Genomic DNA, 18255 nt, shown 5'->3' on the forward strand with positions numbered 1-18255 from the left:
TCCCTGCCGGTTCGAGTCTCGTACCGGCAGGGATTGTAGGTGGTGGGAGTGAATGTACAGTGCTCTCTCCCACCTTCAATACCACGACTGAGGTGCCCTTGAGCAAGGCACCGAAATTATGCATAATTTATCAAAATAAAATGTAGCTGTAGTCAAATTATGCAAAATGTGTGAAAATAGTATGCAATTTTGTGTATGTAGGATATGGAATTAGACTTAGCAAGGAGGTGGTAATATTTAGGCCTATTTTTCTTTTTTTTTTAAGCGTAAAATGTCATTTCCACCACTAATTGCTATTAAGCAATACATAATCTGAGGAAAAATGGCTTTCAGAAAAACATGACAAAATTCCCCCTGTTTTGGACATTGTTAGAAGGCAAATTAAATTAACTACTGTGAAAATGTTTTTAAGAAAGTTAATTTACAAGTCAGTATATCAAAGTACCAGTGTGTTGCCCAATGATACCATCCCTGTACTGTACCATAATCCCCCTTTTTTTGTTTGTTTGTTTGTTTGTTTGTTTTTAAGCGTGGGCTATTCCCACAGACTGTATTCAGTTCTTGACTAACCTTGTGTTTTAGGCCCTCTCTTTGTCTGTAGTAGCCTGTCCATAGACTGGCAAACACCTTGTTTCTGGGTTAATTTTCCATACACAGGCACTGATACAGAATAACTGTCATGATGTGAACGGCTTAGGATAAGACGAATGAAGCTAACAGAGCATTTCTGCTGCATTTCCCCTGTGAATATTAATGAAGCATGTGTCTGTATCTGCCTCAGTCGATGCCTCAGTGCAGTGCAGACTTTTACAAATTTTATTGCCCTGGAAGAGCATACTGCCTTGAATTCTGACAACTTAGTCCATTTAAAACAAACATCTACTGAGGTTTGTACTAACTTTGAATTAATATCCAGCGAGGCTTGCACTTCACACCTCCCATTAGATGTAAACTGGGTCTAAAGCTAGGGTTCGGTCAGCACAGCATGATGCTCAGGTCTAGAGGGAGCACCTGGTTGTGTAACACCCCAGTGCCGCTCCACAGGGGCCATACATAATGCAGCGATTGCATTTCCATGCTGCTTCCTCCTGCGCAGCGGTAAAAATAGAAACGCAGACCTCGGTGCTCATGCTTCGTTGTTTATGACTGCGCCGTCCTCCTTCACTCCCGAGCACAGACGGTTATTACTCAAACACCCATACACACACACAACATCTTACCAGAGATATTAAGATAAGAAGAGGTCAGGCTGCTCAAGGAAACATCGTCCTGAGATGTCAAAGAAGATCCCAAGTCACCAAGCTTTTTATGGCTTACTTATTAATAAAAACAACTTTGTGTTCATATTCCCCTTCTGAACGGTTCCCAAGGTGTAGAGAAAAGGGGGAGAAAATGCAAACAACTCTGCATAAAGCTATCCAAATGTTTCATCCAGTGCTTGATACATTTTGTTATACATATTTTGTCTGGTAATTTGATATGGATTTACATATTACATATTCAAATTGATGTTTCTGTGAGGGCTGTGAGTTGTACTTTGCATGCACTACCAACTTTGTGTTTAAACAACAGAAAAGGCCAATGAAATTTCCTCCGGGTATACAAAATCTCTATCTACTCTGTTTACTGTTGTCACCATTGCAGTTCTAGTGCCTATTATAAGGAACAGCACAATATAAAAAGCGAGTGCAACTTCACTGACAGCTACACTGAGGCAGCCTTTGAGCCCACGCATCAATAAAAACTGTGGCTCTTACTTTTTCTGAGTCAACCGGTATCAACACTGCAGACACAAACAAGAGAGAAAAAGACATCACTGAGAACTGGTGTACATACCCACTGCATAAGAGTAAAAGTCCATTGCTTATCAAGAAAAACAAATTTTCCATGTTTAAAATAATAGAACGAAGAAACTTATGATGTAAAAACCATTACATCTTTTTAGTTAAATTTTCTTGTGATTCTACTGTGTGCATATTGGAAAAAAATAACGTCTAAAGTTAATTTGTGTATTCAGAGAAGGGTCAGAAATTACGAAGAGCTTAGAAAACAAATGACACAGAAAGTGAATGTCACAGTGATGAATTCCTCTTGATTTTATTTGTGAAATGCATAGGCTTTATATTCTATTTTTGGCCAAAAACTTTGACTAAACTTTGACTTTGAACTTAACTTCTTTAAGTTCATGTATTAATACATTTATACGCTAATGCAACAATATATTGAGTTCATGTTGATTGAATGGTATATAATACGCTGCAAGAGGTTTATGCAGCTATGACATAGACGAACCAGTTTTGGTTCCCAAACAATTCTTAAAAGAACCATTTTTATCTTAGTGTGAAGAACATTTTAATCTAAATAACCTTTTTGCACTATAAAGAACCTTTTGTGTAATGGAAAGGTTCTGTGGATGTTAAAGTTTCCTAATGGATCCACAGATTCCAATAAAGAACCTTCATTTTTAAGAGTGTATAAAAACCCCCCTGAAAGGAAAATGTCACCTCTTTCCTGAAAGTTAATTTCTGACACTGACTCAGAGCTGTCATTACCTTCCACGAGTCTGTGTTAAATCACGATACAGTGTGGGTTGCTGCTCGGCTGGGAAAGCTCAGCCTTGTTTCCTCGAATTGTTTGGGTTGCATAATTAGTTGAATATAAATCAGTGAATAAAACCCAATCTGCAATTCCAACGATAGGCCATTAAGTGCTAAACACATTAGCATTTTTCTGATTCTTTTTGAATGACTATATTGAAGACAATTTTCTATAATATGCAAATAAGATGATCACAGACTTCATTTGTTAACTTTTCATTAATAAAACTTTACGAATCACAGCCCGAGTAGCAGTGTTTGAAGCCCTGTATGTCTCACATCACAAATGTAGCACAACTAGCCACCGGCTCCTCTGCTTCCTCTGATGACGTTTGATGAATTTTCATTTGGTGATGTGCAGGGTTTGCATTATTGAAAAGACTTTAATGTATCACGTATTCTTTTCGTTCTCGCTCCCTCTCTTTCTTTTTCCATTTATTTTATTTATTTATTTATTTTTTACCTTGAGCACCCTCACTGCACCATCAATGGAACAGTTCCCCAAAACTCAAGCACACTAAGTCCTGCTTATCCTAATGGGTCCTCTTAGGCTGAGAGGAGATACAACCATGCCAGACTCAGACAAGAGACTGAGCGAGAGTGCATGTTCACTCGAGGGATGATGCGCAGCAGGAGCTCAAAGGAGAGAAGAAGGTGGAGGAGGGAGGAGGGGGTGAAGAAGAGGAGGAGGAGGAGGGGAGGAGAGAGTCTCAATGGCCAACTCTGAATGTAGTTCTTTTTCAAGGTCAACCTCATACACATTGGAACGGTTATACAAAAACAGCATAAAAACAGGCTACATACAATGTGCACTTTCACTGGAAAGTGAGAATAGCTTTACAAAAGATGCTTTCTTCTAGATTTATGTTTTCAATAACAGCCGCCATTGCCTCTGTATCATCAGGGCTGAGCGGCGTGCACGACGTGAGCAATTTTAACGTGCTGGCGTTGTGATAACGGAGCAAATTCTTTTATTGATTTTGTTGTATATCACAAGAGTTTCCCCTTATCATCACTCTATAGGTCTACTGTCAGCCCACGCAGCCTCGTAAAGATAATTTCACATATTGCACAGATTTGTCACTTTTCCCCTGAAGACATCCACTGAGCACAAATTCATGGTTGTTCATTAACAAGACGGTCAATTCCCCAAACAATGTGCTTCATGTCACAATAAAAAGCAGGTTTTATGGCGTGTAGCAGTAAAGCGCTATTAAACAGATAAAGCACACCAAACGGGCATCTGGAGGATTATAAAAAGGGCTGCCACACGAATAAACTCACACACCCCAAACCCACAGCCATTCAGAGAGAGGGGTTATTGAGTGCATGTTGAAAAATTGCGTAAATGCTGCCCCTTTCAGGAAGACTTCGGAGCGGCTGCGACACGATGCAGATTGAGGAGAAAAAGATGAGTTTTCTCTCAAAAGAGGTTTACTCCTGCCCCCATGTGTTCAGTGTGTGACTTTTATGTAACTCTTCAAAATTGGAACATTTCACATAAGAGAATTTCAGAGAAATTTAATTGTGTCCAAGGTTAAATAAATAAATGAATAAATAAATCAAATTTAAATATTTATTTATTTATTAAATTGATGTGCAAAATGCACATAGGCCTACAGTATATACAGCTGAAAGATTATAATACAGTATTCTCTATCATATTTATTAACCATAACACTGATAATAATACAATTTGAAATGCTGCCCATTGACAATTAAGAGTTTATTTGCAAAAATAGATAACTGTTTTTTTTTTTTCAAAAATCATGTTTTTTAGTATGTTATCATGTTTTTACTGTGTTTTATTGTGTTAGTTAGCTGTATTCTTAAGTTATTTTTTACCTAATCAAAATAACCCAACTGCAGTTTGATTGAGATTAATATGAAAAAACATGATTTTTGAAAACTGTTAAAAACAGAGTTATGTTTTTGCAAATGAACTCTTCAAAACAAACAAAACAGCTAAGACCCTTGTGCTCTGGTGAAGCAATAACAATTTGTCTCTTAATATCAGTAAAACCCAAGAAGTAATTTTAGACTTCATGGTGTCCAGTGACCATTGTTCCTCCTTATGTTGAATAAGGCCCAATACTTCCTAGGAGACTCAAAACAGCCAGCATGAACACTACAAACTTGTGTGGAAAGAATCCAGACTGGCAACATCACTGTTTTAATTTGTTTGTCAGATGCTCCGCTGTGGGCAAAAAGGCTGAAAGACTTTTTCATGCAGCTTGTTGTCTAGTTTGTGTGTACTCTGTGTATTGTTTGTATAACGAGTTTACTGTATATCGAGTATGTTCTATATTTTCTGTAGTGTATATTGATACCAAAACCTTTTTTTTTATTATTAAAGGGCAATATTTGCCCCAAGGGTTGATTTTCTGAGGCTTTTTTTTTTTTTTTCAAACCTAAAAAAAAACATTGAGTCATCCATTTAGGTCAAAATGCAATTTATTAAATTGAATCAACATCATATACAAACAATATCATGACACAATAAACATTCAGCTAATACATTTATGGACTCGATATTATACAGTTCTCTATTGTCTACCATCAGAATTAAATTTGAATATAATTGCTGTTCCTAGTTTTGAAGTTAGGAGGTTTTATTTCATGTTGAGTGTTTCTCTATCTGGATTTATTATTATTATTATTATTAGACTATTATTATTATTAATAATAATATGTTCTGCACTGTGGCTCCAGAAGTCACTGTATTTCATGTTCACCTCTAAAGAGAAATGAAAATAAATCTTTTTCTGACTTTAATACATTTCTAGGTTATGCTATGAATTCACATACTGTCATTTATTAAGAATATAACAATTTAACAAAATTGTCGATCATGTTATTCTTCTCCCTCTTCTACAATGACAGTGTGTTTGCCAACCCTGCATATTCGTTTGGAAAAGCCAAAGTCGACCATAGTGCTAATAATAGGGGTGCTTTGTCTTTTCTGTCTTGATAATTTATGTTGAATTAAATATTAATTGATGAACATGACGTATTGCAATATTTTGCATATGATGGATTGCAAAGCATTCTAATGAAATATGCTGGTTTAAGCTATTATTTTCACCAGAGATAAAATGGTTTGATGGTTCCAGCTAATCCAAGCCTGGTCAAGCCGTCTTTTGGCTGGTTTTAAAGGAATTTAAGAAATTTTCAGCTGGGCAATCTGAAACGAGCTGAACACCAGTTTAGCCAGGCTGTAAAACTAGCTTTTATATTTTGATATTTATTCGGTAGTTTTATGTACGCTGAACAATGTTCCGTTTTAAAAACATTTGCCGAGATTTATTTACAAGTCTTGCTAAAATATGTCGTATTCGCACTGTTTCGTTAAAGTCCGCATGAAATCAAAATTGACTTTATTTACTTTACTAGCGCACATTGCTAGTCTTGATGTAAACAATTAATCCGTGCAAGTTAATCCTCTGAAAAAAATTGTTTGTCTTCATAATCTGAAGGCACTGTATTTCATGTTCACCTCTAAAGAGAAATTAAAATAATCTTTTTCTGACGTTAATACATTTCTAGGTTATGCTATGAATTCACATACTGTCATTTAATAAGAATATAACAATTTAACAAAATTGTCGATCATGTTATTCTTCTCCCTCTTCTACAATGACAGTGTGTTTGCCAACCCTGCATATTCGTTTGGAAAAGCCAAAGTCGACCATAGTGCTAATAATAGGGGTGCTTTGTCTTTTCTGTCTTGATAATTTATGTTGAATTAAATATTAATTGATGAACATGACGTATTGCAATATTTTGCATATGATGGATTGCAAAGCATTCTAATGAAATATGCTGGTTTAAGCTATTATTTTCACCAGAGATAAAATGGTTTGATGGTTCCAGCTAATCCAAGCCTGGTCAAGCTGTCTTTTGGCTGGTTTTAAAGGAATTTAAGAAATTTTCAGCTGGGCAATCTGAAACGAGCTGAACACCAGTTTAGCCAGGCTGTAAAACTAGCTTTTATATTTTGATATTTATTCGGTAGTTTTATGTACGCTGAACAATGTTCCGTTTTAAAAACATTTGCCGAGATTTATTTACAAGTCTTGCTAAAATATGTCGTATTCGCACTGTTTCGTTAAAGTCCGCATGAAATCAAAATTGACTTTATTTACTTTACTAGCGCACATTGCTAGTCTTGATGTAAACAATTAATCCGTGCAAATTAATCCTCTGAAAAAAATTGTTTGTCTTCATAATCTTTCATCAAAATCTGAACATTTACTTCCGCTCTGGAATGGCATTCCTTTTCTGATGACGTCAGTTTGACGGCTTGGGCAGAATATGCTTAAACACACCCCTCTAACCGTTAGATTGCTATGAGTGAGAGACAGAGAGGAGGAGCGTAAACATAAAACCATGCCCGCTATTCAATATTCCGTTTCAGATGGAAATACGTCATTACACTGAAATAAAGTCGGCAGCAACTTCCGGTTCACGCGGACTTTAAGTTTCGGCAGCGCTTCGTCTATTTCCGTTCCCACTCGACTTTTTCCGCCACGCTCTCGGCAGCTCTCGCTCAGTGCAGTGCGGTTGATGATCGGATTTTCGTCTCGTTCTCTGTGTTGTTGTTCTCGGTGACGCGACGGAGGTGTAGCCTGACGCGGTCTCTTACGTGTCGGCCTGAATAAAAGTGTAGCTCCAAGGGCTCGAGAGTGACGGAGGGAGTCTGTATCGGTAAGAGGAGACAAGTGTCCGGAGGGAAAGGGCTCGTCCCGAATGGCATAAGAGTCTGGTTTGGGTTCGGCCCGTTGGAAACAAAGAGATCATGGCGGCTGTGGTTGTTGCATGCAGAGGGAGGGAAGGCAAACGGGAGAGCAGCACAAACCCAGGGTTGGAAATATTGATGCATGGCTGATCATTTAAAATGCAGGGAAATATGGATGCACAACATCTCTGGGTTTCTCAATGCATCTGTGCAGATCATATATGTGGGTTTTCCCCTTTCTTGTTGGCTTCTTTTACACACTGGCTAGACAAAAATGTGTGCTGCTGGGTGCATTCAGAGTGTAATACTCTTATATAATTCATTCAGGAATAATTTAATCTTCTCTGATGTCCTTGGTGCATTGTGCGATTTATTGGACACACAGATTAGATTGCAGATCTTTAGGATTGGGTTATTATTGCATTGTTTCATTGTATACTATTCTAAGTGCTGTGATTGCACACCCTCGAGCAAATACATTTTTATACACAATATTGATTTTTTTTTACCTTCTATACATTGCATATGACTAATAAATGCAGTACTGTATTGCATATTTTTATATTAAATTCCACAGATCTATTAAAATACAAGTCAACTTGATTATGAATTTTAAGACATTGCTCCTGATCTGTCCACAATGCCAAAAAAAAGCAAATAAGCTTTTTTTTTTTTTTTTTTTTGAAATAACTGTAGGATGTCTTTTGGATGCACACTTATAGTTTTAGATGCAAAGATATATAAATGCACAACAGCTACATGCTTCCTAGAATAATCAGTCTGGCAGAAAATAGGATTTGAAAAGTAGAGGGAGAACTATGCATGACCAATCAAACCACATAGACTCTGAGCGTCATAAGATCATATTACTGTCAGTTCATGCTTTCTGCCATGCTGGAGCTCGCTGTCCCTTTCTCATCTTTTTCTTTTTTTAAAGTGCTTTATTGGCCTTATTGTTTCACACACAATTAAAAAACAGCCACTAATGGTAATAAAACACTGTGTTATTTCTAATATATTTATTTTATCATTATATATTCATATTATATAATCACAAAACATTATGATATTTTAATGATCTTACTAGCACTGTTTAGTTTGGTGGTATAAGATGTTTCTATTTTTTTATTTTTTTTTAAGCTGAGTATAATGTCACAATTTTAGGGGACTGTTTGTTGGTTCGGCCAATGGCAAATAAGGGAAGTGTTTAAAACAAAAAAAAAAACCTGTTTAAACTGTTTTTGAAAATCTTTTTTTTTTTTTTATTGATGTCTTTTTGATATTTGTTTTTTTGTAATTGAGTCTGTAAGTTGCATTATTATTTGTGATGTTAAATTTGAAAAAAGCATGTTATATAAAAATTGTGGTGGGATATTGCAAGCACCACTTTCCTCAACTGTGAAAGCTTTAGCCTCCAGTGTGAGTGGGATTTGTATCCAAGAGGGCTGAAGCCAGTCACATGTTCATTTATGAAAACCTATAGCCTTGCTAGCTATATATGGGGTAAATTAATCCAACTGTTCCTCTCCAGAGGAAGAGGCCTGGAGGTCAGGCACTCCAAAATCTACAAATGCTGAACAGTCAAGGGAAGCCAGGACTGCATTCACAGCATATTGTGATATACTTTCAATAAAAAAAAGCTATATGATGATACCTTTATTGCAGTACTTAATTTTTTATCACTGGCCAGTGCACTAGTAATTTTACACTTTAATATTAGATGTTATTGTAGACCAATGCAGAAATAAAGATTTTCAGAGCACCTTGGGGTTACACACTGGGACTTTATTTAATGAGAACCTACAAACTCTAAATTCACACTGGGATTTTGATTCATTTTTACTGTGAACTGTAATGCATTGCATCGCCCTATGTAGGCGTATGTTTCAAGAGAGACCTGCCAATATTCTGTGCTAAAGCATCAAAGGTCAGAGTTCACTGTATCCTGAACGTAAAAATGTTCAGCAAGGATTCACCAGTTTGTTTCTGTATCTTAAAATTTAGCAGCTAAATGAAGACAAGACATATTTGATGCAGTTTCTTCCCTGGACAAGAATGGTTTCTGGGAAAACCGTTTATCAATGGACATGCAGTGTTGCAGTCTCAGTTTTTAGACCAAACGGCCATTGTATTGATTCATAACTGCGCTTGTCTCGAGTGCAGGAAATTTGCACCCTTATTTCCGACGTAATGTCAAGTGATTAAATTAAAACTCCATATAGAGTTGCAGCACAGGAAAGATTTAGTCAAACGTAACTAATGTGTGGCTATATTTGTGTATTCTAAAATTAGCTTCCCTTTCCAAGAAAGTCTAGAGCTTCATTTTCATTTGCTTGTCTTATAAAACTGGACTAGACATTTTAGTGGATATTAAACTTTCTTTGGGTTGAGTTTTCATATTCTTATCATGTTACAATATTATACCAGCTAAACTATATTATGATACCAAGTAGTATTACAATACCACTGGCTTGGATGCAGTGATTCTTATAGCATTGCAATGAATGTGATGGCACCAGGATGCCATGAAGCAGTGGTACTTATATCAAACTTAATGCACATTTATTTATAGAAGTCACAGTAACGAGGAAGAAAGGAATTCTGTCTAATCTGACATTACTTGTACAGAGGGCTGCAACTGAGCCACAGACTGTATTTTGGAGAAACAACCTGCTAATCACTTACATTTGCTTCTGTATATTAAGCTAGAATAGACAATATTATTTTTACATTGCAACAGTTACACGATTGAGATTCTTTCTGCAGAACACAGAAGATATTGTGTGTAACCAAACATTTGATGGTCCCCATTGACTTGCATAGTATTTTTTTTTTCTATACTATGAGAGTCAGTGGGGACCATGAACCATCAGTTACCTATATTCTACCCAACTTTTATGATAAAAAAAGAAACTTAAACCAGTTTGAAACAACTTAAGTGTGAGTAAATGATGACAGAGTTTTCATTTTGGTGAACTATTCCTTTAATGTCACGTTTGATGTCATTACTTCATTTTTGTCAGATACTGTATGCCAACAACAGTGTTTTCCGAGGTTTTCCCTCAGTATTTCCTCAGTACTATGGAGGATGATTTCAAAGTAGAAATGTCAAAGTTACTGCCTAGTATAGTAACTTTTCTGTGTCTGTCTGATCAGATTTCTGCAGTAGCAGAGAGTGAAGACTTGCCAGAGTCAGTGGACGGTGTAACATTTTTGTCTGGGTTTCCCTCTTATAGGTACGCTTCATCTGCAATGCCACATCCAAAGTTTCAGGTTGAGACTGTGAAAGTAGTGTTGATAAACAGGAATTAACTTACTTAAAGCTGCAGTCTGTAACTTTTTTTGGTTAAAAATGATCCGAAATCAATATTTGAGCAAGTACATAACCAACCAGTGTTCAAAACCATTGCCTTACTTTAGCCCGAAAGTAAGGACATTTTTCACGGGAAATTCGAGCATGGCACTGCGTCATTACGTCACGTCTGTAAACATGAAGTTGTCCCGGCTACTAGGCTATCGCATGTGAGGATCCTGCAGGTGGCCGATCGTTTATAGCCTTTTCTCACAGCAGCCAGAATAATTAAATGTATCATTTTGATGGCGGATTGTAATCCATAAAGGATTATGTGTTTATGAAACACATGTGAATGAAATTAAATTATATTCCAGTTATAAATGTGCTTCTGATTACAGATAGCCTGGGATTACAAAGATTTGTATTTTAAAGAAAACCAGTTTGAAGGGAGCATAATTTGCTTGTTGGGTTAAAAGAATTTCTTAATATGAAATTCGAAGAGTATGACAATTAGATTAGATTGTGCAGAAATTGAAATCTACACGCTAATACACACTATACTCATAGTCACCAATGCTGATGTTGTTAACATTAATCATTTGAGAATAAAGTATAACAATAATAATAGTTTGAACGGTTTGATGTGATATAAGCTAACCGATCTTTAAATTTAATCACCACTGGTAGCAAGATTTATGGTAATGCTTTTTTCATCAGTTGGTCAGAACAAACGTGGCAGACTTGTTACTTGTTCAGATGGCAATATACGGTGAAAATTCTTATTTGGGTCATATTCCAAGACGTAGGCTAGAATCTGTGATTGCGAAATGCAGTAAATATCCACACAGGTGCGGTGACTGACTGCCAGACATACTCTTCAGAACATTAGATTCATCTGAGCTGGAGCCGCACCCACTCACAACCCACACAAGCTAGATAATTCCGCACACAGCTGCAATTCCAGGTTTTCAAACAGAGATGGCGACAAAGAGGCAAAACCTACGGACTGCAGCTTTAACATATATTAATCATTTATGTAATTCAAGTCACCATGAAATAAAATTTGTTATTTTTGCATAGATTATTGCAGTGTTTATTAAAATTCTCATAATTATTATTATAATCATTTTAAAATGAATATCTCCCGAGTCTCTCCTCTTTAGCAAGATGACGCTCACATGAAACAATCACAGAAATTAGCAAATGACAACATAATTAAGTGTAATAATTAAGTATTATTATAATTAATAATTAAGTTTAATTAAGTGTTTTGTAGGATGTTAATGGGATAGTTCACCATCATTTATTTCTTCCAAACCTGAGTTTCTTTATTCTGTTGAACACAAAATAATATATTTTTAACAATGTGGGCCATTAACTAACATTCTACTTTTTTTTTTTTTTGGTGTGCAGCAGAAGAAAGAAACTCATGCAACATTAACTAACATTCTACTTTTTTTTTTTTTTTGGTGTGCAGCAGAAGAAAGAAACTCATGCAAAATTTAAATGGAACACTAAATTAAATTTTACAGTGGGATGACATGATATATGTATGATGATTAAAAAATATTATATATATGTAACATCGTCAGCTCTTGCTTGTTATATTGATTGTTTTTGTCTACTTCAAAATAATGGCACTTTGTTTCTTTGTACCTGTGGCAAAAATGTAAACTGAAGATTTTGTAATTTCCATCCTGTTTCTTACCAGCTAACTCGATGATCATGGAGTCGGGAGCCGATGCCCAGCAGGGTGCAGACACTGCGGTCTCGGAAACTGAGAACCAACAGATCACACAGGCCCAAATCGCCACTCTTGCACAGGTAGGAACATAATCAATTGTTTACTACCATGTAGTGAATTCAGGACTTATCGTAATCTGTTTATTTTGAATCATGAAGAGCTAAAACATTGAATCAAGAGTCTGACATTAGAGACAGGATGACTGTGTTTGAATGTGTGTGTGATGTTGGATAGGTAACAATGGCTGCCGGACACGCTAGTGCCACAACACCCACAGTCACCCTGGTGCAGCTGCCCAATGGTCAAACAGTACAGGTGCACGGAGTGATTGCTCAACCTTCAGTCATTCAGTCTCCACAGGTGCAGACTGTCCAGGTAAGACAACTTAAATGCATTTCATATTTGATGTATTCCATTCACCTCACATGGTTCTCTTAACATGCAATTATGTGAAATTAGTGCCATATGGTCAGATCTAAATATGACAGAATTGTCTGTTGATCAGATTTCCACATTAGCGGAGAGTGAGGACTCACAGGAGTCAGTGGACAGTGTGACCGACTCTCAAAAACGAAGAGAGATCCTTTCTAGACGCCCCTCATATAGGTACGTATACGGTCTTCAATGGTTTCGCATGAGATAAGGACATTTTCGAGTCAACAGCTATCTGTGATCTACAGGAAAATCCTGAATGACCTGTCATCAGACGCTCCAGGAGTTCCGAGAATCGAAGAGGAGAAATCCGAGGAGGACGCTGCGCCTGCCATCACTACAGTGACCATGCCAACTCCAATATATCAGACCAGCAGTGGCCAGTACAGTAAGTCCATGACTGAAGTTTTGAAATATTTTGGGGTTCAGACCTACACCTCCCACTTTATACGCACTGCTCAACATGTCTGGTGCACCATTATACCATAATTCCCAACATATTTGGTTCCATGTGCACAGCTTGTCACCAAATCAAGACCAGTTTTTGGGAAAATTGTCACCAGACCACATCTTGATTGCTGTTTCTCCTTCAGTCGCCATTACACAGGGTGGAGCCATTCAGCTTGCAAATAATGGTACAGATGGAGTGCAGGGATTGCAGACTCTAACCATGACCAATGCAGCAGCAGCCCAGCAGGGGACCACCATCCTGCAGTACGCCCAGACCAGTGACGGTCAACAGATACTGGTGCCCAGCAATCAAGTGGTAGTACAAGGTGAGCTGGACTGTTTTCCCCTGATTTTTTACAAAGATACAATCCCGTTTTAAAGGGGTCATCGGATGCCCATTTTCCACAAGTTGATATGATTCTTTAGGGTCTTAATGAAAAGTCTATAACATACTTTGGTTAAAATTTCTCAATGGTAGTGTAAAAAACGCCTTTTTTACCCTGTCAAAATCAGCTCTGTTTTCAGCAAGCCATTCTAGTCCATGTTGCTTTAAATGCTAATGAGCTCTGCTGACCCCACCCCTCTCTTCCGTGGGGTGACGAGCAGACTGTAAACTTCAGCCGCGAAACTGGCTAACTAGCACGTTATTAGGAAAGGCGATTTGCAAAGATTCATAAAAAACCCTTATACTCACTTCTTCTGTTGATGAAGCTGGATCACGAATGATTCGCGCGAATATAGACGCATTTAGGCAGATCAGGATCGGCACATTCCCTTCAAAATGAAAGTAACGTTAAAGGCCCGTTCACAACAAGCACGATGATTATAAAGATAACGATAAAGATATAGTTCTAAAAATCGTTCTCAATATCAGAATCAATCCTGCTGTGACGAGCTCAAGAGATTTTTATCATTATAGGATGGATGTGTACACACACTTCCAACACTCATTTATGTTCAAACAACTTGAATTGTGAATTTTGTATCTGATGACCCCTTTAAGGAAACAAACCAGGAAATTTGCTTAAGTTAGTAAATAGTATCAATTTTTATATTGTTTTCAACTTTTTGCCCTACTATGTTACTCTGGGCTATTCCGTGTTAAAGGTATCCATCATGATTCTATGCTTTAAGTCAGAATTTGGATTAATTGTTTGTTGGATGCATTTTGTCTGTCCTAAAGCTGCTTCTGGAGATGTTCAGGCCTATCAAATTCGTACTGCCCCAACTAGCACTATTGCTCCAGGTGTGGTCATGGCATCCTCTCCGGCCCTGCCAAGCCAAGGAGGTGCTGAAGAAGCCACGCGCAAGAGGGAGGTCCGCCTCATGAAGAACAGGTAAAAACCAAAACAAGTTTTTGGTAAAAGTCAGCCTTATCACTTATGGTCATACATTCTGAGCCTGTTGATACTCTCATTTATGGACATTACCGTTTGGGGTTGTTAATATTTTTATTTTTACATTTTTGGATGAAGTGTCTTACGCTCACCAAAGATGCATTTAAAAAAAATACAGTAAAAACAGGAATATTGTGAAATATTGTTTCGATTTAAAATAACTGTTTTTGATTTGATTATATTTTGAAATGTGATTTATTCCTGTAATGGCAAGCTGCATTTTCAGCAGCCATCACTCCAGTCGTCAGTGTCACATGATCCTTCAGAAATCATTGTAATATGCTGATTTTGTGATCAAGAAGTGATCACTTCTTAATATTATCAATGTTGAAAACAGCTGTGCTGCTTAATTTTTTTCGTAGAAACGGTGATGAATTTTTTTCAGGATTCTCTGATGAACAGAATGTTTCAAAGAACAGCATTTATTTAATTTTGTTTTAAAACATCAATGTCTTTACTCTTAGATTTGATCGATTGAATATGTCCTTGCTGAATAGAAGTATTACCCCCGGGTTCACAGACAAGGCTTAAGCCCAGTCCTAGACTAAAATGTAAGTCTTAGCTGTTTCAACTGAAAGAAACTTGCACTGATTGATCTTTAAATATATCAGTGCCTTTGTTTTGTCTCAAGATGCACCCCAGTAATGTTTTTTTCTAAGCATGTTTATAAAAATTACTTAAATGTCCTAATTGAACTATGCCCTAATCCTGGTTTAGTCTAAGCCCTGTCTGTGAAACCGGGCCTTAATTTCTTATAATCTTAACTTTTGAACAGAAGTATAAACAATATCAATATCTTTTTACTGTATCAGCTGCACAGATTACTGACTAATTTCGATACTTGAGAGCTTTCTTACAGATTTATGCAAGGCAATGTAAATATAGCCTGTGTGATGTGAAAACAGAGACAAAAAAAGAAATCTGATTGTCAAAATATTGGATCTGCGCATTAGAATTTGTAGTAAATGCATCCTAAAATACTGGCTGTTTTTCATTATGTTGATAATATTCATGAAAAAATATCATTAACATAAGACATCAACAACAAAAAAAGGATGTATCTGAAGGATACATGTAATTGTAATTGTTTTAATTTTGTTTGTTAATATGTATAATAGCATTTATCTTTAAATAAAGGCATGTGCAGTGTAATATTTATCTTTAAATAAAGGCATGTGCAGTGTAATATTTATCTTTAAATAAAGGGATGTTCCATAGTGTATTTTTGCTGTAACATAGAGAATCCTGAAATTTCTGATAATTGCCTACTTATTTTGTCAACCCCATTTTGGACCAAAAAGATTCATTAAAACATCTGCTAAATAGATCTCAAATATATTTCCCCCCTTTAGAGAGGCTGCTCGTGAGTGCCGTCGAAAGAAAAAGGAATATGTCAAGTGTCTGGAGAACCGTGTGGCCGTTTTGGAGAACCAGAACAAAACTCTCATCGAGGAACTCAAAGCACTCAAAGACCTGTACTGTCACAAATCAGAGTGATGTACCACCCGTTCTCCCTTCATTCTGGCAGACTTGCGTGTACAGAGACTAAAGGACATAAAGGACACATGTTTTCTTATTTTAAATTGCTGCAGACTGCCTGTATGAACACACAAGTACGAGAGGGAACTGAACAGAAGCCCCTGGCCAACACAAATCTCTAAAAATATTGGATCGTGTCATTAAAGACAATAAAAATGCTGAAAACCTTACTGTGGACATAAACACAAAAGTATGTTCTCAGCCATCTTTACTTCTGGACTCAAACCGAAACTCAGAGGAGGGGTTTGTGGGAAAATGTTTACCTTTTTATCCAATGTGCTGGTGTACAAGTCGTCAATAACTTTTAAAAGAGATACAAATAATGTACAATAATAATAATTGAACTGACATTTCAATAGTATGGTAGGCATCGAGAAAGATTTTGTCTTGGAGTTAGCATCATTCCCTCTTGTTAGCATCATTCCCTCTTGAGCTTTTAAAGGTTTAACGTGTCTGACTGTTACTTTTATTTGGTGTATAGTGCTCTTGTGTTTTAAGTTGACATTTTTACCTTTAAATATGAACAAACTATATGAAATGATGAAAGCTGATTTACAGAATCTATGCCATTTATAAACAGAAATATTGTGTATTGTATACAGAACAAGATTATAGCCTATGTATATTTCGATTTTTACATTTTGCTCATTTTAGATGACAAAAATTGACCTAAATCATTTAATTTCATAAAATACTGCCTTTGCAGTAGCAACAGTTGCACAAACACAATATATAATAAGGTAATTTTATTGCAGACATTTGGTCAAATATACACCAAAATTCACATTACAATGTCAGGAATTGCTCAGAAGTTAAAATTTCTTCACATTTATATTTGGCAGATCACTTTTGTATTATGTTTGTGTATCATAGAGCTATAATTGGATGAAATACAATCCAGTACATTCTATCTCTGGCATTAAAAACAAAAGCATGTTTTATAAATATTACATTAGCTTTGATATTGTTATATGGTCAATTTTTCATTTCAATACTAACTGGGAGGCAGTGTCTTTGTATTTGATCATGTGATAACATAAGTAAAGAGTACATGTTATCTATTATAGCATATGCAATTTTGGCAGCTATTTCATATTAAAAAAAAAAGATATGTTAAAAGGATTTCTCTTGGTTTCATTTTTCTTTTGGTCACATTCAGTTGCTTCTGAAAATACAAGAAACAACTGAACAGTTGGTAACTTAAGTTACAGTTTGCCTTCAATCAATGTAAGTTGTATTTTTTTTGTTTTGTTTACAAAGTTGTCTCAGTTGACCCAAACTGTTTAAGGCTTTTAAAGTTCTTGATGAATTTTTTTTTAATCTGTCAATTATCTGACTTTTAAAGTTGTTTAAAAAGCAAAAGGGGTTCACATTTTGGTTGTAGTATGACATTTTGCATATATTTTGCACTGAGGACAGAAAGTTTTAAAAGAGATGTTAGTAGCCAAAGAGACTATGAATTAAAAATGCCCATCAACAACTGTACTGAAATGTACCTGTGTCATCTGTTGGCAAGTGCATCATCTGCTGCAACTCTTAAACTTCGAACCGTCTGCCTGACGTGTCATTTACGCATTCAGGCGTGACAAATTAGGGAAGCAATCTCTCCTCAGCAAGCGCTCACGGTCCAGATCTGCAGTCTCATGCAACCCGATTTCCCTCACAAAACCAATTATTTTCTGACACAAGAATCTGAATTGGCTCATCGAAGGACAGACTGACCTCAGCTTTCAGAGAAATGCAAATTCTGTCTGTTTTCAGTGATAGAATCTTTATTAATTTTTCTGAACTGACATTAACTTTTTCCCCCCTTTTGTATGTACCCCGTATGCAATGAGATTGACCTACTGCCATGCTGGCCAATGTGAACTCCGAAATATGCGACTGTGTGTTTGTCTTCATGCATACAAAAGACCAATCAATCTAAAGCAATGTTTGATCCCACTCATTTTGGACAAATACATCATGCACTTTTTGTATGATAGCTTTCACCTTTTGGACACTATGTACAGAACTGGTAGGATTTTATAGTGTTTCACAAGTTTAGAAGTGTATTGTATATA

The 18255-nt window shown here is 36.4% G+C and overlaps 1 protein-coding gene across 3 annotated transcripts; it reads left to right on the forward strand.

Moving 5' to 3' along the window:
• Positions 1-7174: 7174 nt before the first annotated feature.
• Positions 7175-16598, forward strand: LOC107663917 (cyclic AMP-responsive element-binding protein 1). Of its 3 annotated transcripts, XM_016454322.1 has the most exons (9): positions 7175-7304; positions 10492-10571; positions 12342-12454; positions 12609-12749; positions 12880-12980; positions 13055-13194; positions 13400-13582; positions 14440-14593; positions 16006-16598. In XM_016454322.1, the coding sequence occupies exons 3-9, from the start codon at positions 12350-12352 to the stop codon at positions 16148-16150; spliced, it is 969 nt and encodes a 322-aa protein (XP_016309808.1). In that variant the 5' UTR covers positions 7175-7304; positions 10492-10571; positions 12342-12349; the 3' UTR covers positions 16151-16598. The 3 variants fall into 3 exon arrangements, with proteins under 3 accessions (XP_016309808.1, XP_016309809.1, XP_016309810.1); XM_016454323.1 differs by lacking the exon at positions 10492-10571; XM_016454324.1 differs by lacking the exon at positions 7175-7304 and having other exon boundaries at positions 10441-10571.
• Positions 16599-18255: the final 1657 nt, after the last annotated feature.

The sequence above is a fragment of the Sinocyclocheilus anshuiensis genome, unplaced genomic scaffold (assembly GCF_001515605.1).
Source record: "Sinocyclocheilus anshuiensis isolate Anshui unplaced genomic scaffold, SAMN03320099.WGS_v1.1 scaffold976, whole genome shotgun sequence".
Taxonomy (NCBI): Eukaryota; Metazoa; Chordata; class Actinopteri; order Cypriniformes; family Cyprinidae; genus Sinocyclocheilus; species Sinocyclocheilus anshuiensis.

What these genes read in the sequence shown, in the direction of transcription:
- LOC107663917 (XM_016454322.1), top strand. Translation starts at nt 12,350, where the DNA reads ATGATCATGGAGTCGGGAGCCGATGCCCAGCAGGGTGCAGACACTGCG. An exon ending in AAATCGCCACTCTTGCACAG is followed by an intron (nt 12,455 to 12,608) that starts GTAGGAACATAA and finishes GATGTTGGATAG; the next exon opens with GTAACAATGGCTGCCGGACA. An exon ending in GTCCGCCTCATGAAGAACAG is followed by an intron (nt 14,594 to 16,005) that starts GTAAAAACCAAA and finishes TCCCCCCTTTAG; the next exon opens with AGAGGCTGCTCGTGAGTGCC.